General features: G+C 41.2%; 1 protein-coding gene across 8 annotated transcripts in view; it reads left to right on the top strand.

Annotated features, from left to right (window-relative positions):
• Nucleotides 1-21,418, top strand: part of SLC7A2 (solute carrier family 7 member 2) — a 73,862-nt gene that overhangs the window by 23,012 nt on the left and 29,432 nt on the right. For all 8 annotated transcript variants that reach the window (XM_067022366.1, XM_059049425.2, XM_059049428.2 and 5 more), the window contains exon 2: nt 20,763-21,153. In XM_067022366.1, coding sequence (XP_066878467.1) covers nt 20,778-21,153 — 376 coding nt within the window. In that variant the 5' untranslated portion in view covers nt 20,763-20,777. The remainder of the gene's footprint in view (nt 1-20,762; nt 21,154-21,418) is intronic.

Genomic DNA, 21,418 nt, shown 5'->3' with positions numbered 1-21,418 from the left:
GGGGGTTGAATCTGTTGGTTGTTTTCACTGACTATTAAAAGTAGTGTTTTAAACCTGCTGGCACTTTGCTCTTGGAATTCTAGTCTCCACAATTGTCAAAAAATAAATTTCTGTTGTTTGAACCACCACCCCAAAAAAGTAGTGGTTTATTTTATTGCATATATTGGGGAATTTTTGATTGTGAACACATATTATGTTGAATTTCATCTGTGAGAACCCTGAAGACGTAAACAGGGTGGGTTTTCCTTTGGAAAACCAGGGTGGGTTTTGCATTTATATATACAAATAAGCTAGGAGACTATTTGCTTAGGTGCATAAAACTGCTACTGAGCTGGGCTACTTTAACTCCCTTTGTCCTACCCAAGAGGTAGGGTGTAATGGGGAGGCCTGAGCCAGTCTCCTGAGCTATCTGTGTGCCCAGAAAAAGTCCCTGGGCCTCCGTTTTCTCCTTTAAATCTAGAGCACTGGACTGGCAATCAGTTTCATTCTAAATCCTAATTTCTATGTACCTACAAATATTTTAAAATAAAAGTAAGTGGCTTTTATAAACGGACTCTTTTTGGTGTTCCAAGACATGAATGTCAAACACATGTCCTTGGGTCCTTCATTTATATTTTCATAATAAATTAACAACAGCCTCTGCCATCCACTGAGTGCCTGCTCTGTAGTGGGCCCTTCACATGCATTATCCCATTTGATCCTCAAAACCATCTTATGAGAATATCTTCATTTTACCAGAGAGGAGATGAGGGCTAAGAAGTAAACACTGGTCCACCTGCCTCTAAAACCCCAAGGTGTTCCCCCTGGGTGGTTTCTAGGAGTCTGCTTTGGTCACTTAGCTATAGGATCAAATGAGTGTGCATGGTAATATGATCATTACACTTGATTCTCATTAGAATTTTTTAAGTGTTTAATTTTACATGAGGGCAAAATAATCTCAAATTTCTATTTGATGCCCGGAAGGGGGTGATCCTAGTTGTTGTTTTGTGGTTATTGCCATTGAAAAGAGGCAAATGAAAAGCATTTTGTCTGCCCCTTCTCCCTTCAATCCCTGCTTCAGGAATGAGTACAGTAATTGGCTAAAGTGTTTATGCATTTATGTACATAGTTGTGATGTTCACATCTAGTCTTGACTTTTTTTTTTTTCTAGTTTGTCTGTAGCAGGGAAAAACACAGAGCCACAATATGCCACTAGAAACAAGTTCTTAGCACACATGGTTAGTTGCCCTGTGCGTCCTCGGCTGTGCACAGTGATAGCACTTTAACTTTTGGAAGTGGAGAAATTACCAAAAATGATTGATTGGGGCAAGAGTCAAAGATGACTCAGAACGAGACTCGATCCCTGCACCTAGATAAAGTTGTAATCCAGCGTGGAGCCATGTTTCTATGTATTTTCCCTATATTTTTGCTACAGTTGTGTTATTATACTTTCAGCCCACCAGAGAAGTTTGCCTTGACTTTTCAAGTTCAATAATATCCTTCACTGGGTGTCCTAAGTGTGCTGGGCCCTTAGTCTGCCCCATTCGAAATAACATTTTGCTTATAAGTATTTCTCTATTTGAAGAAAAAGGAAGTATTTAGAAGTCTTTTCGAAAACCAAGTAAGTACGCTCTGGAATATGAAGCAAGAAAGTGGCCAAAAATCATAGTTGTAATTGTTAGTATTTGTTGCATTTTCTTCTGATTCCTCAATAAATTATCTTTACGCTCCCAGAAAGCTGTCCTAGAAACAGGACACCACACAGATAACGGGTTTGGAGAGCTGTAGGCAAGTCCTGAGGGAGGCACAAGTGATAATCCAGGAGGGTTTGTTTGCCACAGTTTTAATTCGACAATGAGCTGCTTACCTTCAAATGAGCACGGTAGAATCCTGCCTTCTACACCTCTGTTCGTGGCTGGGTGCCTGTGAGCTTGCACTCAGAGTACATTAAGCAACTGGATGGTGTGAGGGCCGTAGATGATGAAACGTTGTTTTGCTGCTTGCAAACAATGACCTTCCCGCAAGCGGGATTCGTTGAAACCTTCCTGTGAAAGATTCTTAAACAAACTTGGTCTTTGTTGACCAAAGATAAATGAAATAGGGAGGCCAAGTAGGAGCTTAGGCGGTTCACAGAATTTGCACAAGCTCTCCTTTTTGGAGATATTCACAAAATGTTTGTCTCTAGGTGACAAGGAAATTATTTGTTTAAACCTTAGAATGTTCCCTAACGGCCGTCGGGCAGACTGAGTCTACGTACTCTAGAGTTTTAAAAGTTAGACTTTTAAATACTCAGAGAAAATATGGATATAATTTCATGGACTGTATGTAACCCTAAAAGGTAATAATGTTTGGAAAGAAGAAAAGACAAAGAGAGTTGGCCCTCTGTGTCTGCGGATGCGGAACCCGCAAATAGGGAGCCTGTGAATACGTAGGGCTGATTATGGGGCTTGTGCATCAGTGGATTTGGGTAACCATGGCCCGTCCCGGAACCAATCCCCCGCGGATACCGAGGGACGATTGTATAATCAAAATCCTAATCAGATAGTGACTGCTCAGGGTGAAGAATGAGAAGGCCACACACCAGAAAGGTTCATTGCAGCCGTCACGGGGATTCATTTGAGGGACTCAGACTTCAAAGGTGGAAGAATAAAGTATGAATCTATTAAAAGGAGCAAAGGAATGTTTGAGTTGAACCTTTATGAAATATTTAATCAGGAAGGAGAAATAAGGGCGACCTTAGAGTGGTAGCGAGAGATGACTGAGGGAAGGCAGAGCCGCTCTTGTATTTAGGAGAAGGGTGGCTCTCTGACCAGAAGGACAGAGCACAGAACTGAAAGGGAAGCTGAGGCCCGAACTGGTGAGAGAGAATGCAGCTGCTTTAAACTATCTCACGGTTTCAGGCCTGCCTGAATTACATGTCGCAATATTAAAATAATTTGTAGATACGAGTGTAGCGGGACCATCTGTCATCCTGGAGGTGCCCTGAAGTACAAGAAAGGGAGCAGCAAGAAAGAGACAGTAACCCTTGTCTTCAAAACGGAGGCCAGTGTCGATCCTGGAAACCACAGATCAGGGGGCCGGATACACTTCACCAGAAAGATTCTAGGACTGTGTGGTGTGGGTTGGAGAGGAAGTGACCAGTCCCCAAAAGGCATCATGAGTTCAACAAGAACAGTTAGACCTAACAAACTGCGCACCCTCTTTGTTACGTAGTTACCAGAATGGTGGAATTCAAAAGTTTAAACGTAACAATTGGCATTTCGGCAAAGCATTTAATACCATGTGTTATGGTAACCTTGGGATAAGCAGGAGAGAAATGTGGATCTCTAGTTGTTTGCACGATATGCTGAGAGTGTTGATTAATGGGTCGATACCAGCTTGGAGGGACATTCTTGGTGGCATGCCATGGTACTCTGTCCTTTGCCCTGTCACGTTTTTATCATTTACTTGGATGAAGGTAGAAGTCATTCTTGTTAAATTTGCAGTGACATAAAGATAGGTGAGATGCTTAATACACCGATGGATGGATTTATGTTACACATAATCTCAGATAATATGAAACTTAAAATTCTGAATTCAGGTTTGAAAATAATCAGTGAAATAAAATGGAATCAGGAAGACCAGTCTATGTTGATGTCTCTGAGAGGAAAAGACCTGAAGGTTTTAGTTAACTAGAAACCAAGTATGAGTCATTCATTCACGGAACAAATAGGTACTGCACTCCTCTCTATATTTTAATCACTATGAGTACAGTGAGGATGCAGCAAATGAAGAAAATATAGACCTTCCTTTCCAGAAACTTAGAGTAAAGGAGTGTATTCATTTCCAAGGGTTGCCATTACAAAAGTACTGCAAACTGGGTGGCTTAAAATAACAAAAACGCATCGTCTCACAGCTCTGGAAATGTAGAAGCCCAGAATCAAGGTGGCAGCAGGGCCATGCTACTCTGAAGTGTGGAGGGAAAAATCCTTCCTTGCCCCCTCTGGCTGCTGGTGGTGGCCCTGAGTTGTAGGTGTTCCTTGGCTTGCAGCTACGTCACTCCAATTTCTGCCTCTGTCATCACGTGGCATTCTTCCCCTCTGTCTGTGTCTTCACAAAGCCTTTTCCTCTTCTCATAAGGACACGGGTCATATTGGATTAAGACTCACCCTAATGCTCTAATCTTAATCTGGTAACACCAGCAAAGACCCTGTTTCCAAATAAAGTCGTCAGATAAGGTACGAGGGTTTAGGACTTCAGCATCTCTCTCTTTTTTTAAATGGGTTCAACCCATAACAAGGAGTAAAACATGTTCCTCCAGGTAGTTGAGTATGATTATGATAAAGAAAAAGCATCGTAAAAGTACAGAGTGCTTATGTGTTCCTTTGCTGCGCAAAAGCTCTTAAGTTTAATGGGGTCCCATTCATTTATTTTTGGTTTTATTCTCATTACTCTAGGAGGTGAGTCAAAAAAGATCTTGCTGCAATTTATGTCAAAGAGTGATCTGCCTATGTTTTCCTTTACGAGTTTTATAGTGTCTGGCCTTACATTAAGTAAGTCAGAAAGAGAAAAACAGATACCGTATATTAATGCATGTGTGTGGAATCTGAAAAAATTGGTATAGACGATCTTATTTACAAAGCAGAAATAGAGACACAGACAGAGACAAACGTATGGATACCAAGGGGGAGAGGGGTTGGGTGGGATGAATTGGGAGACGAGGATTGACATATATACACTCTTGATACTATGTATAAAATAGATAGCTAATGAGAACCTACTGTAGGGCACAGGGAACTCTACTCAGTGCTCTGTGGTGACCTAAATGGGAAGGAAATCCAAAACAGAGGGGATATGTGGCCGTATAGCTGATTCACTTTGCTGTACGGCAGAAACTAACACAGCATTGTAAAGCAACTACACTCCAATAAAAGTTAAAAAAAAAAAACCAAATACAGAGTTCCCTGAGCTCAAGCAATAGCGTGACCTAATTTAGTTTGGCAGGGTCGGGGGGCGGCGGGGGAGGTGTCAGGGAGGATTGGGAGCTCTCCAGGCACAGAGGAGACAGAGTAACTTTCCAGAAGGGAGCAGCAACTATGCAGAAAGCCTGGAGGCAGTAAGAGGCTCAGAGTTCTGAGGACATTCAAAGGAAGCCCCGTGTAGCACAAGGGTATGAGGAAGAAGTAGAAGATGTCCCGAGGAGAGAGCGAGGCGCCAGACCCAGAGGAGCTCTGTGCACTGTGTTGCCATGGTTTGAGGCATATACTTCTATATAGAAGTATATAGAATGGAGAAGGTAATAAATTAGACTCTATACTTGCTTGACCACATGTGGAATAATTTGACTTGTTGGGAGTGTCGTATTTTAAGTTAGTGTTTATCAGTGTTGTACTTTGAATGAATGTATTTATCTGCATGGAGAGAAATCTTGGGATGATAGCCATTTGGAATTATTTGAATGGCAAGACTTTCTGCCTTTATTCTTAGGGCAGAATTAGGCCAATGGGTAGGAGTTACAGGAGGGCTCTGTAAAAGAAGGGTCTTCTAGGGGTTCCCTGGTGGCACAGTGGTTGAGAATCTGCCTGCTGATGCAGGGGACGTGGGTTCGAGCCCTGGTCTGGGAAGATCCCACATGGCGTGGGGCAACTGGGCCCATGAGCCACAACTACTGAGCCTGCGCGTCCGGAGCCTGTGCTCCGCAACAAGAGAGGCCGCTGTAGTGAGAGGCCCGCGCACCGCGATGAAGAGTGACTCCCACTCGCAACTAGAGAAAGGCCTCGCACAGAAACGAAGACCCAACACAGCCAAAAAAAATAAATTAATTTAAAAAAAAAAAAAAAAGAAGGGTCTTCTAGCAGTGGGAGCTACACAAGGTGAGAGCAGGAGCCTTGAGAAGTATTTGCCCATGGAGGATGGCCACCTGTCCGAGATGCAAGGGATACTGCAGTGAACGTGAAGCGAGGGGTGTTTGCCTCTAAGGTCTTCTGTGCAGGAAGCCAGGAGGCGATGAGAGACCAGGAGCTCTGAAGACATTAAAAGGAAACCCAGTGTAGTATCCACTAGGGGTTCAAATGTGATGTTAAGATTTCTAAAATACATTTCCTCATACTTTATAATTAAAAAATAAGAGCATTAAAAGGGCTTTAAAATTAAATATCATTGGGAGATTACTAAGTAACTGAATTCATTTCAAACATCTCTGTAATACAATGTTATATGTCAGTTATATCTCAAAGAAGACTTTGCAGAATTATTTAGATGCATTTCTCTTTCCTGACCCTCTGCTGTAATTGCAGCAATTATCCTTAACCTCACATCTTTGGTACAACTCTCTCATTCCTTTTCTGACGTTCTCTCAGCTGCCCTTACTTGACTTGTTCTATTAAACTTGTTTCTAGGGATCAATTGCCAGTCATTTCTATTAAGCTGAATAAATCCTATTTAGAAGTGATGGTATGTAAATGTGTACATTTTGTTTTATACCAAACCAGCAATTTTACCTTCTCTGGTGGGGAGGGAGCAGGAGGGCACATAGCATAAACCAAGTGTCCATCCTACCCAAGTGCTACGAGAGCCATACTCTTTTTTTTTTTTTTTTTTTTTTTTTTTTTTTGCGGTACGCGGGCCTCTCACCGTCGTGGCCTCTCCCTTTGCGGAGCACAGGCTCCGGACGCGCAGGCTCAGCGGCCATGGCTCACGGGCCCAGCTGCTCCGCGGCACGTGGGATCTTCCCGGACCGGGGCACGAACCCGCGTCCCCTGCCTCGGCAGGCGGACTCTCAACCACTGCGCCACCAGGGAAAGCCCGAGCCATACTTTTCTGGGGGAGGTCGGTCATATTCAAAGAAACGCTGACCAGCTGCCCAAAGTGTATGTAAAAGGAATTTCCACATTCACTTGTATCTCCTGAAGGACGTCCAGCTTATACTCCATACCAGCACTTCTCAAAATCACCCTTTCCTCTCCTTCCCATTCTCTCTGCCAGGTGGATTCTCTCTAGGCTGTGGATTCTTCTCTTACCCCCAGCCCTTTATTACATAAATCATCCTGCTTCTTGGCTTTATATTTGCTAAGCATAAGGTGGGTTTTTTCTTCCTTGAGTCAAAGGAAAGCTCAGGAGCTGGCAGACAGGCAAGAAAGAACCTTCGTGCTGTCCCTGCAGTAGCTCAGAAGGCCTGGGAACCGAACCCTCCCTAGAGGACAAGGGAGCAACCAGAATCAGACAGGTCAATAAATCTTGTCCTCTGTGTGCGGACAAGAGGGCAGTATTGTAGGGGCAGTTGATGGACAAATTGGATTACAGTATCCATGTGGAGGATAGCAAAGGATAAGGGTAGGAAGGCAGGCTGAGATCAGGTGACAGAGGGGCGGTTTTGAAACCCAGGCTGGATTGGCCGAGTTGGAGAAGTTGGCAGGAGGCCGAATAGATATGATAGATTAGATATGATAGATTTGAAGCATGAACATTCAGCTCATTCTGCATATTTCATAATTCTCTGTTGCTTAGCAGTGTGCTGATACTTATAAGCCTTTCCAAGCATATTTTAAAATTATGGACACTAAGCCCTGGTTGACCAAAATAATTCATCTACAAGTCTCTGCACGGCATGGTTTCATTTCAAGTCAGGGCTGGGAAGTAGCAGTGCTGGTTTCCCGGACAGAGCAGGAGTCAGAGCCCCACAGGAGATATTTCTCTCTCTGCATCTTGGTGCTTAGAACTCTGAAGACCAGACGAAACAGCTCTTTGCTTTGCAAAGAAGCAGCAGGAGTGTGCCTTCTTCTTATTTTAATACTTAAGGTACACCGTTGCCAGACTGTAGTCCAGAGCCATTAGAGAGGCTTCAGAGGTGAGAAGGCCAAGTTACAGTTTTATTTTTGAGTAGCAAAAAGATTAAAGATGAATATTTTAGATGAGTGCTAGGGAGGTGAGGTACAACGTGATTAATATCTGAAAGTTGCTGAGAGTAAATCCTAAGAGCTCGCATCACAAGGAGAACATATTTTTTTTTCTTTTCCTTTAAAGGAAAAACAAAATTTGAGAAACTTGATGAGTAGTAGGTATATGTGTATACATATTTTAAATTTCTGCTTAAATAGCAGCAGGTTTTACAATGCTTTATACTTTTTGTTTTTATAAATCCTATTCCTTATAGAGCCCATTCTTCACACATTATTTAAATACTTTGTTTAGAAAACTCTTATTGATTACCAAATAGAGTTTTTAGAAGATTATTAAATAACAGGAATATTAAATTATATAGTAATTTAAGATATTGCTATTCAAAATTAAAAATCAAGATAGATATTTCCAGGAACTTCTGGTTAAGAATTTGCAAATTAATATGATTATTTTAAGGATTGGTTACTATTTATTAGGGAAATAACTTTAGTTGTTATTAAGTATTTATATAAAATTCAGTATCTTTTTCCAAGAAATTTTTGTTTTGTTTTTAAAATATTTTTATTGAAGTGTAGTTGATTTACAATGTTGTGTTACTTTCAGGTGTACAGCAAAGTGATTCAGTTATACGTGTATTCTTTTTCAGATTCTTTTCCATTATAGGTTATTATAAGATATTCAATATAGCTCCGTGTGCTATATAGTAGGTCCTTGTTTATCTGTTTTATATATAGTAGTGTGTATTTGTTCATCTCAAACTCCTAATTTATCCCTCCCACCCACCAAAAGGGTTTTTTCAAATAAAGTAAGAGAAGAAAAATTGAAAAATAAAATAATAAAAAAATTTAAAAATTAAATAAAATAAAAAGAAAAAATAACTGATTTTAAGAAGTGGCTGATTGTATAAATTGTCAATTTCAAAATGAATATGAAAGATTTTGGATACTGCTTCTTTATTAGAAAATTCAATATTGATTTTCATATTTGTATTCTTTGTTCTAAGGACTCCTTAAGCGGTATTCAGCCTTTTTGAAAAAAAATAAATAAATTCTGGAACGGAAGAATGGATAAGGAATCAGATCAGTCATGGCTTCCCCAGGAAGACTTCCCTGCTGACACCCACCCCAGCCCCCTGAACAGGGCGCACTCCCTTCTGTGCGTTCTGGTAGTGCCCTGGACTTCCCTTACCCACAAGCGCGCTATATGATAACGGTCTGTTGCATTTGTCTTTCTCTCTCTGCCTGTATCTCCCCTGCCCCCTGGAATATTATTTAGAAATTGCCTTTAGACCATTTCCCTTTTTTTTTTTTTTTTAATTTCTAAGGCTTGATTTTTTTAGAGAAATTGACAGTCATTAAGCAACGATGAGTTGAGTTCAGTCTATGCAATAATATAAAAATAGAAAAATCTGGTGAAAACTTAAGTTGGAGAAGTTGTTTGTAGTTACTGCATATTAATAAGTAGAATATAAATGTGACAAGACTATCAGACTTCAGTTTTAAGGACCTCGCCATTTCAAGTTATTTTAATGTTTAAAATTCTTCTTAGTTTGCATATTCTAAACTTGAATTTAGAGGCTCTGAATCATGACGAGGAAGAGCTGGCGCTGTTTTAGTTACTTTCTCTGAGCGCATGACAGAAAAGTTTTATTCAGATTTATTGGAAGCCAACGTGAATTTCCAAACCTCTCAGCCAGTAACAGTGTTTCAATAATCCGCCAAGAGGCTAAGGATAAAAATCTCTGGTGATATATTGTTTCTGTATTTTAAGAAGTACCAAATCAGAACATGCCTTTCGAAATTGAAAATATAGTTTCAAAAACGGCTATTTTTCAAGAAATGACTTTACAGCAAAACCATAAACCATAAGTATACTCGACATGGTATCCATCTAAATTTCTTGAACATGAATTACAAACGAATGTGAATTCTGGTTGAATTCCTTTTCTGCCACAGTTCGATGGAAGGAATTTTGCCTAGCATTGAAACAAAAGTGGCTGCATTCTAACAACTAAATTAGGTAGCCTTTTGAGGAGGGTGTGGGGTAAGTGAATTAAGAGGGATACTTTGGCTCTGGAAAGAGAATGATTAGAAGAAATCAGAGTGTTCTAAAGGACTTCTCAGTTTTTGCCTTCAGACGAAAAGAGCTTTCTTGTACTTTAACACACCTCCTAGTTCTAGCATCGTTAATCTGCAATTCAGCTACTAATCCAGAAATAAGTAAAAATAAACTCCTTGAGCAGTGGCTCTTTGTTGACAGGAGCATGGGTTCGTCCAGATCATCTGGATTTCCTTGGCATCCTTGAGTTGATTCTAATTTGTGTGGACAGTGGATTAAAATTGGAATTAAGGTAATAGTGAGTGTTTGTTTGTAAAACAGTTCTGTCAGTCTTATTAAACAGTTTTTTCAGAAGTAATACAGAATGAATCACCTTCCTGTAAAGACGGGCAGCTCGGACGCCTGCTACCGTCGCAGACAGCCACCATCAAATCCAGTAGCGTTTAGGAGGATCACTGAATTGTGGCGGCATTTGATCAACAATCGTCAAAGATATACAAGCTCAAACGTCAGTAATCGAGAGAGCCCATTCATCTAGAATACCTTGTGTCGTGAAAACGTCATGCCAAAAACTCCTGTGTTTAGTTTTCTGACGGTTCAAAGAGATTGACGTGGAAATTTTAACTATGTTGTAGAAGCATATGTTCAAAGTTACTATCTGTTTATTTTTCTGTGTTTAGAATGGGAGTGCAAGTCTTAAATGGTGAAAACAGAAACAAAACTGTGCTTATGTAAAGTTATACTGAAGTCATTCTGACATTATTTCTTCATCCCTTCTTATTGTTATCTATAAAATACATGCCTTATAAGGTTTGGATTTTTGGAGCTTGCAAATAGAATAAGAGCTCAACAGTCGATCACCTGGCCTACAAACTTGTCTGGCCCGTCCCGCACTGTTCTCCTTCCTGACTCTTAAGGCGGAGATGCCATTTCTCCTTCTACCTAATTTCAGCTCTTCAACCCAGCACTGATCTCGGTCTTCCACATCTCAAGAACCTTGCTTTATCCATTCTCCCTTTTGGATTTGCAACCTCTCTTTCCCTCTTGGCACTTTCCCATCGGTATCTAAACAGATTAAGTTTCTTCTGTATAAAACGCTCTTCCTTGATTCCATGGACCCCTCAGGGCATTGGCTTGAAAAAGGCACCCGAACGTATTGCTTTCATTTCCTCACTGCCCATAATGTTGCAGCCCCTGCAACCTGGCTTACACCCCACCGCCCACAGAAACCTCACCTGTCAAGGTCACCAAAGGCTTCTTTGCCACAAAATTCCAAAAGGTCAAACGTTTTCCTTTCATGTCGAGCACCATCTGACACTGATGACCACTCCTTCTTTCTTGAAAGCTCACTCCTTTTTCGCGTCAGAACTTTCCCTGGTTCCTTCTATCACTCCTGCCTCTCCTTTCCAGCTCCTCTATGGGGGGTGGTAGTGGTTCTTCCTTCTCCTTCTCCTTCTCCTTCTTCCTCTTCCTCCTCTTTTCCTTCTTCTCCCCTCCTCCTCTCCTCCTTCACCTCCATCCCCCTCCTCCTCCTCCTCCTCCTCCTTCCCATTCCTTAAATGTGTGCATCTTTGGTATTTCCTTTCCTTCACTTCTCTGGTACAGTCTCTCCCTGGGTGATACTGTCTATTTAACTATCATCTCTATGCTGATCATTCTCAGGTCTCCTGTCTTCTGTGCTCTCCTGAGCTTTGTTGAAACCACATGGCAGTTCCACACATTCCTTAATATCAGAGTGGTCAGAAAGAACCTCCTTGCTGATGCCTCATATAAGGCACACAAACCATCCAGCAGCTCTGGGTCGCAGATCCACACAGTCACCAAGCCCTATATCCTCCACCTCCTAAAGGGCACTGTAGCCCATCCATTGCTCTTCACCCCACTGCCTTTACCCTAGTAAAGGGTAAAGGTCACAGTCCCCGGTGCCTAGATTATCCCAGTAGCCTGTTTACCCTCCCCCTTAACTCCAGTCTTGATCTTTCTCCTCCCTTCCGTATAACACAATCAGAACAATAATTGTCAAGTTGTGTATCTGGTTTCAAGTCCTTCAGTGATTCCCCGCTGCCCTCAGGGTCAAGTCCAAGCTCCCTGCATGGCCTGGGGAGGCCTCTGCTTACCCCTACTTCCCTCTAGCTTTTCCCCCAGCCCCTGAGCTCTATATGTATGAAACTACTTTCCGTGCCTCTGCCTTTGCTGTTCCCTCTGCTAGAGCACTCCCCACCACTCCCCCCGCAGCCTCCTTCCCATTGCACCTTCAGATGGCTAAACCCAACTCATCCTTTCAAAGGCCTCAGATTAGACACAGCTCCCTCGAGGAAAGTCCCTCTGACCACCTGAACCCCAGTCAGAGTCTGAGTGAGGAGCCCCTCCTGTTGAAACAAGAGGGAAGGGGGCAGAGCACAACGTTGAAAAGAATGACATAGCCCTTGAGGATGTGACATAAATGGGTTAGAACCAACTAGGTCCAAGATGACAGAAGATTTGACTTCCAGTGGACCTTGAGTGTCATTATATGTTCGTTGTAATACACTAGCCAAATGACACACCCACCCAGCGCCATGACAGTTCCAAGGCCAACCAGAAAAGGGCAAAAAGTGGGCGGTGGCCCAGTTCCTGGAAATCCCCTCCGTTCCCCAAAATAGTTGGAATAATCTCCCACTCATTAGCCTATGAAATTACCCAGTCCATAAAAACTAACCACCCATATTTCAGGCCCTCCTGCCTTCTGAGATGAAAACGGCCCACACTCTGTCTATGGGGAGTGTGTTTCTCCCAAGGCCGTTCTCACCTTTTGAGACGGACCTCATTCTCTCTATGGAATGTGTATCTCTCTAAATAAATCCACTTCTTATCTATCACTTTGTCTCTCACTGAATTCTTTCTGCGATGAGACATAAAGAACCTGAGCTTCAGTAAGTCCTGAGGTGAGGTGTGTGATCTCAATTAAAAGACCGTGGCTTCAAGTCTCAGTCTGAATTCTAGCTGGATTCAAGTCCCAGCCTGAGTTGTGTGGTTTCACTGTGGGCCCCTCTCGCCTTCCCTTGTGCAGAAGCATTTGCTTCATGATATTGAACTGGCCACTGTCTGCGCCGCCCACTCCACCGTTAAGTGCACTGAGGGGAGAAATTGTGGCAGCCTGTTTACGGCTGTTTCAGTGCCTAGTGGTGTGCGCTGAAGTATTTGTGGAACTAATAAAAGGGTGGGAAGTGCTTTTAGGAAATCTGCAATTTTTAACAAAAAATAACCCACTAACATTAAGGTCTAAAGACAGGGGTGTTGAGAAACTTCTCTGACTCAGGAAACTCATAAAAACCCTCTCGAGGGCTTCCCTGGTGGCGCAGTGGTTGAGAGCCCGCCTGCCGATGCAGGGGACGCGGGTTCGTGCCCCGGTCCGGGAGGATCCCACGTGCCGCGGAGCGGCTGGGCCCGTGAGCCGTGGCCGCTGCGCCTGCGCGTCCGGAGCCTGTGCTCCGCAACGGGAGAGGCCACAGCAGTGAGAGGCCCGCGTACCACACACACACAAAAAAAACACAAAAACAAAACCAAAAAACCCTCTCGAGTATGATAAAATATTTCCAGTGCTGCCTTCATTCTCCCTCCCTTCATTAGGTGAATAATGGCTCTGCTACTGGTTTACTACTATAATGCATTGGTGAACAAAATGTTTTAAACATCTTTAGTAAGCGCTATAGAGCCCTTGCTTGCTATTTCTGGGACTTTGACAAGGTGGGGGATATTCCTGGCTCAGTAGTGGGCCTTGTAGGAATAGTGGTACCGGGAACCCAGGTTGGATGTATGTCTAAGGATAGATTTTCTCTGCCCTTTATAAAGTCACCTTTTTCAGGTAGAGGGTATATATGTCTGTGCGTGTGCATAAAGGACAGACCTAATGCATATTAAACTCTATGAGCACCTTATTGGAGAAATATCTAAACAAATTCAAGTTATTCCATCAGGACACCTGCTCTAGGAAAGAAGAGGAATTATCAGGAAACCCACCAGATATGGCAGGAAGTAGCAGAAGATTTGAAGGGTTGAAATCAGGAGTAAGGTTGCTGGAACCAGCCCTACTGATCCCACCTTGACCTTCATCAGTTGCCTCTGGTTTCAGGGAGCAGAGATCACTCAAAATAGAGTAAGTGAACAGGAAGTTTGTTGAATGGATACAGAGGGCTCGACTCAACATCAGGAAGGACAGGAGGGCCTGACCCGTTCAATGGTGTCATTCAATTTTCAAGAATATTGAATGAGTGTACCTGGCCTTTGGCTATTTAACCCAGAGTCAGGTGTCTGGTCGGGTTACCTGTGGCTTGGGGGATGGGAGGAGAGTGCTGTGAGGAGAGCAGTTTCTCTTCCAAGGAGGTGTGGGCAGGTGGGCAATGACTAGGCTGTCTGGCGAGATGGCAGCTCAACCTAGTAGCTGTGAATAAAGGATCCAAAGTCATGCCTACTGGGTTCATCCCTGGCTCCACGTCTACCCGTGATATTGGGTGACCTCTATCTACCTCAGTTTCCTCATCAATACTATGAGAGTCCTGATCTTATAGGGATATTGTGAAGGTCCATGAAAGAATAAATTAAAGGGGCTTAGTAAGCACACAATAAGTGCTCAACAAACATTAGCCATCTTTATTTGCCTAGCACTTCCTAGCATAGCGACAGGCGTGAAATACCTTTGCAAAGCGTACTGGGCTTAGCCAAGGACACTTCCTTCAGTGGCTGCTTGGAGATGGGAACAGGTGGTACCCTCTGGCATTTGGAGTGATTTATTAGCCGGAGATTGCTCAGCCTAAATGGGAACGGGCGTCTGCCCGGGGCTGAAGCGAGCCACCAAGATCCTTGACTGTGAGTGGGTCGCTGACTGGGCAGATACTCTGATTACCCAGGTGCTGGGGGCTCTGTTTCTTCTTTTCTTTTTTCTTCTTTTTTTTTTTTCACTTCCTCTCTTCTCCAACCCTAAAACAAAAGGTGGACACTTAATTTTTTAAATTGCTCTGCATCTGTTTGAATGAGACAGCTAGGTATGCCTTATTCCTGTAATTTGGCCTTTAATAAAGTTAAATGGATTGACGTGTTTTGAAGCACCAGCTGCCTGTACAAACTAGAATTCTCCATCAGCTGTTTGCTTCGGATGTCCTTAGAAAGATGCGTGTCTGTGTCTGGATTCTGTGTCAGAAATCTTGAAATAGTTTAACTTCCTGGTCGTACAGATTTGATATAAAAGGGGAGAAAATATAAATATTATTGCCACAATGATTGTGACTTTATAGTGGTCTCAGTTGTGTCTTTCACTTTTACTTATTTCTGCATTTGTGTTCACCTATCTGGGGAAAACTTTGGAGGATGATACTGTTCAGAAATTTTGCTTTGGTGAAAAGATAAGTTTTGGACCAAATAAGTGAAATGTATGTGAAAGGGTATTTTGTTTTCCAGAAAAATAAAGGTTTTAGGTTTGAATGCAAAAGTTTGTTGTTGTTGTTTGTTTTTGTTTTTTACCTACCAAAGTGAACAGTTACCATTTCTTATTATCTTTTATCCTGCATTGTACTTCTGGTATATTTTATGAGAAATTAATCTCTTAAAAGTAAGAGAAATGAAAGAAAGATCAATAATTCCATGGTATTATGTCCATATCTTTTTTCCCCTTTCACTAAATTATTTAGCCTACAGTAAATTTGAAAATATTTTCTGAACTTTAAAATTATAGAAATGTCATTGCAGCTCTATTTACAATAGCCAGGACATGGAAGCAACCTAAGTGTCCATCGACAGATGGATGGATAAAGAAGATGTGGCACATATATACAATGGAATATTACTCAGCCATAAAAATAAATGAAATTGAGTTATTTGTAGAGAGGTGGATGGACCTAGAGTCTGTCATACAGAGTGAAGTAAGTCAGAAGGAGAAAAACGAATACCGTATGCTAACACATATATATGGAATCTAAAAAAATGGTTCTGAATAACCTAGGGGCAGGACAGGAATAAAGATGCAGACGTAGAGAATGGACTTGAGGACATGAAGGCGAAGGGTAAGCTGGGACGAAGTGAGAGAGTGGCATGGACATATATACACTACCAAACGTAAAATAGGTAGCTAGTGGGAAGCAGCCGCATAGCACAGGGAGATCAGCTCCGTGCTTTGTGACCACCTAGAGGGGTGGGATAGGGAGGGTGGAAGGGAAGGAGACGCAAGAGGGAAGAGATATGGGAACATATGTATATGTATAACTGATTCACTTTGTTATAATGCAGAAACTAACACACCATTGTAAAGCAATTATACTCCAATAAAGATGTTAAAAAAAAAGTTATAGAAATGTAATTGATGTTGAGTTTTGAGATTGCAAAGCTCTAGTTCAGAGAGAACACACACACACACACTGGAGCAAAGTTCCCAGGCTTACATGGTTTAATTCCTTTTTCCCTATCAGGCCCAAAACAGACAGTGCAAATATCTCACCATGAAACCAGCAATCACGTGAGGAAGGAAAGTTGGTTAGGGTTTGGAGGAGCTCATTCGGTGAGGATTTGTTGGAATCCCTGCCCCCGCAGCTCCTACCTCCCGTAAGATTTGTTGTCAGGGCCTGTGATACTGATACCGAGGATTACATTTGAAATGTCAGCCTTTATGTAGGGGAGGAGCTGCATTTCTGTGCAGCTAAATGCTAGGTCAAACTTTCGAACCGAAGTGAAAAGCCAGGATCAACTTTTGACTGTAATTAGCAGATTTTGCCAGATTTCTGTGGTTAGTGGAAAAGAGGTCTGCTCTCTATATAGTGTTGTTATATCATCAGGCCTAGGGATTTATTTGACCTAAAACTCTACATGGTCAAGTTTACAACCTGGATAGAAGAAGTTTGAGAAGGGGGTAATTCCAAGTTGCTGAGGAGGGAATTTAGCTTTCTGGCAAGAATTAATAAGGGCTCCATCGGGGAGTTGGATGTCTTGAAACTGTTATACTTAGGGTTGGGGACGGGGGGGAAGGGACTCAGGAAGATCTGGCTATCACCAGACTCATGAAATCCACTCACAGACTTTACTGCTGCCTGAGCTGTTGCAGATCCCTCGGAGGCTTTCTGTTGGCTAATTACATTTTCAGATCTAAGCTAATATGTGCATATTTTAAGCCTCAGTAGAGAGGCCACTGTCTTAGCAATTAGTAAAATAACTGTTCATTGAAAAAAGATACGTATCTGTTTCTAGTATCACCAGAAGCATTTGTGACCTCATAGGAATGTTGATTAGAGTTTTATATTTCAAGGTTCAGGTCATGGGTATGAGTGTTGCATGGCCCTCTTCCCAAAGTCTAACATCATTGTCCTTTGCTTACATTTATGTAGGGTTCATACTCAGTACCAGTCCTTGGTCATGGTGGCAACAGCTGACAGTGGGTATGATGGTTTGGATCATTGTCTGCTCTTGGAAAAACAGTCTCTGTCCTCCAGACCAAATAGAATCACCTTCAAAATCCTTGCATATTTTCACTGCATAGTCGTTTGCTGATGAGACAACACACAAGAGCCCAGGCAGGGACAGTAAATGCAGACATGTGTCAAAGAATGAGTGGATTTTTTTCAGCAATGAAAGAACCTTCTAGAAATGAGGGTAAGGTTGTCGTAACCATTTACATAAGGAACATATATTTTAAATGCTTTAAAGGAAAAGTTACTAAATTTTTAAAAAGTAAATATCAAATTATTTTACATTAGACACAAATATCTTATTTTTTCTCATTCTCCTGTTGCCACTGTACTTCCATATATTAGTGTATCTCCACAAAAACATATTTAACAAAAGCACGGGATTTTTTTTCTTTATCGACTATATGATACACCTGCTAGGATTTAATAAATGTTTATTTAACAACAATTTGTTAAATTGACCCAGTATGTTTTTACATTGCTTTTTCCCATCTCGGTATATTTCTGCAAAGTCGGTTTTGTATCATAGCTTTTGCAATCAGTATTTTATCAGTTGTGCGTAGTTAAGACTGTTTGCCAAGGACATTGCCTAACCTGTCAATTCAGAGGAGAGTTTCTGACGTCTGCATTTCTGTTACTCAAAAGCAAATGAATGCTTCACAAGTGGCAGCTTTGTCTTATTTGCTCAGGGCAACGCAGAAAAACTGAACATGAAATACTTTCCATTTTTAATAGGAAAGAGGCATTAGCAATCAGATCCTCTCTGATTAAAGCTGTATGTTTCTGTAAATAGTTCTGCTTCCAATGTAATCTGGAGTGAATGAAATTCACTTTTCTGTTGACAAGATGAGGGTCACTCATTTATTCATTTTGGGTAACTGTTACTAATAAAACTTCTCATTATTTTTAGCATTTCAAAGAAGGTTGCTTATCGGTTGGCTTGCTTATTCCTTTTTATTTTTATGCTATCTTGTGTTTGTGTGGGGGGGTTAGAAATTTCGAAAAAAACATGGTGACCATATTACCAAAAAAAGCGTTAAAAAAAAAAATAAAAGCTCACCCACAGTCGTATCAGTCTCCTGTCTTCCTAGTTTTCCTTGCTTCCTTCCAGATTCCTTTGCAATAGTTGTAGAATTTGTCTTTTATTCATAATATGTGAGGTTAATCAATCACTTTATCAAGAATGTTTTATTTAATTAATGACTAACAGGTGTGCCTCATTCTGTATATCAGTTGTCTCCTAAAGTTGTGTATGACATGTTCCATTTTCCTGTGATCTTAAATCATTACTAAAATTCAGTGGGTCTTCATTTCTTAGCATTTTTCAGTTGGCAGTTATCCCTAATTCTTGATCTTTGCACATCTTTGTTGTAGAAACATGCTTAACTATTATTGAAGGTCAGCATTTATAAATCCCTTCAACTGCCGTCCTCCCCCCTCAGTTGGCCTTTGTATAACTCCAACTTTTCACTTGATTCTTTTGTAAGCAAAACACTTCTCTCCCTTATCTTCGAGATGTGTTATATGAGAAATAGCTATTTAAGGGCTAGGTAAGGGTAGAAATTGATCCACATTTGATTTATGGAAGTTTGATAGATTTTGACTTTGGAAGCGCAAGTACGGGCAAAATGGAAGATGTCATCTGTTTTTGCAAATTTTTCAACAAGTATTTGTGAAGTGCCATGCTTGGCACTGTGCCAGGTGGTGTGGAAGATAATGATGCGTAAAACATTATTTTTATTATCAAGGAACTTTTCACTCATTTTCATTTTTCTTTAGGATTTTTCTCTATATTCTTTGAATCAGCTGCTTTCAGCATCAAGGACTTGCATCTATATTGATGTGTGAATAATGTTGAGTGAGTTAGCTTTATATACTAGGGTTAGCATGAAACTGGATTATTCATATCCCAGAAATGTTTTTCTCTTATGAGCAATAAGTCATTGAGATTCAGTATAGAAAATTTATTATACTACTATTTTTAAATAAAATAAGTTTTAATAATAGTTTTCTTTTACAGAGATTAATGTCGAGAAATGTTCAAGGATTTATTTCATAGGACAGAAAGCCCTAAGTTCTTCAGAGAAGATGTCAAGCTGTGATCTCATGAGTTTAAGCTATTGCTAATGAGTAAAACAAGATTGAAGGGATAACATTCAGCCTCTGGAGATCATTGTGCAATAGGATAAACATGACTCTGAACTTCTAAAAGTTAAATACATTTAGCTTTATTGACTGAGAAGCTGCACATACTATTATATTCCCTATTCCTCAGTTATTTCTTAGTCTTCTGAGTTATATGTCTCCATAGACAAGGCCATATAGTGCCTTTTAATTTTTATATTTCTTTTGTATATAAGTTGTACATAGTCATTGGAGGTAAATTTAGAAACATATTAGCTATATAATATATATTGTATATTACCAATATTACTGTTAATATTTTGGTATATCTTGCTTCAGACTTTTTACTATAATATGTGTATTTTTTTCCTTACTAAATCCACATTTTATAACCTGATGATTTTTTTTTTCAGTGTTAGGTTGTTTGGGCCTGTAAGGTATGGGGAGTGAGACCTTCTGTCTACCTTATTCATTCCATTTAAAAAGAATATATCATACTTGGCATGGACTTTGACTTTATTTATTTATTTAGAAACTGCAAGTAAATATGAATAAGCATGTGTGTTTTATTACAAATTCATACTTAAAGCATAAGTGAATAGCAGTTTTATTTAGAAAACTCTAAGCATGTTTTGGGGGTAATTTTTTTAATTCTAAAAGGTTCAAGTGGCTCCACATTAAAATGAAACAATGAAATGAAAGCAGAGCTCACGCATATTTGATAAAGCTGTAGACCACATAATGATGGCGTTTTTACCTGCTTTTAGGCAATACCTAGAATGTAAGTCTGGTAAAGCTGGAGGCCATACCAGCGTTCCACACCATTCTAGACATACTCTTGGCACAGTCCCTGGCGTGTAATAAGGCCTAAAAAAATATGAGTTCAAGGAATGATTGAAGAAAAGAGACAGAGAGAGAACCAGAAAGATGAGGTGATTTACCCCTTTGCTTGAAGCAACGACAAATAAGCCATCTCTTGGAATATATTTCTATCGTCATATCCTTAAAAATTGCAACAACAAACAAGAATGGCAAATCTTTTTAATCGCCCAAGGCTCCTGTTCCTTTGCTCCCCAAATAAGTCATTTGTGGGAGATCCTTCTAAAAGGCCACATCAGAGTGAGCTCTGAGAAAATCACAGCTTTGGCTCATTCAACCCTCCTTCTGATTGCTCCGGGCGGCACCTCCAGCAAGTAAAAGCAATCAGGTGCCACAGCTGTGCGGAGAAGCTGGGAGGGGAACTGGGCGGATGACGGTTCCAGATCAGCTTTTAACCCCCTCCCTTCTCTCTTTCAGGTTGCCATCTTCAGAATGATTCCCTGCAGAGCAGCGCTGTCTTTTGCGCGATGTCTGATCCGGAGAAAAATCGTGACTCTGGACAGTCTAGAAGACACCAAACTGTGCCGCTGCTTATCCACCATGGACCTCATTGCCCTGGGCGTTGGAAGCACTCTGGGTGCCGGGGTTTATGTCCTCGCTGGCGAGGTTGCCAAAGCGGATTCTGGCCCCAGCATCGTGGTCTCCTTCCTCATCGCTGCGCTGGCTTCCGTGATGGCAGGCCTTTGCTATGCCGAATTTGGGGCCCGAGTTCCCAAGACTGGGTCTGCCTATTTGTACACTTACGTTACTGTAGGAGAACTGTGGGCCTTCATCACTGGCTGGAATCTCATTTTATCTTATGTGATAGGTATGTTTCCAAAAAATCACCCTGATTGGGTAAAATGGTAGAAATGGCACCCCTGAGTCTTCCGTGATAGGTCTGCGTTAATTAGCGACTGGGTGATCCGAGTGTATCTATTGACCCCTGCGTGTCTCATTTTTCTCATCTCTAAATAAAGTGTCTCCTTCTAGTTGCAAAATTCAGTGATTCTGCTTCATCTCTGAATGTGCCATCTCTTAGCGGGTTTGACAACCTTTCTTAAAAAACGGTAGTTCTTTAATGCAAATAAAAT

Source organism: Kogia breviceps, chromosome 20, assembly GCF_026419965.1.
Source record: "Kogia breviceps isolate mKogBre1 chromosome 20, mKogBre1 haplotype 1, whole genome shotgun sequence".
Lineage (NCBI taxonomy): Eukaryota > Metazoa > Chordata > Mammalia > Artiodactyla > Physeteridae > Kogia > Kogia breviceps.
This window is presented reverse-complemented; position numbering and strand designations above follow the sequence as displayed.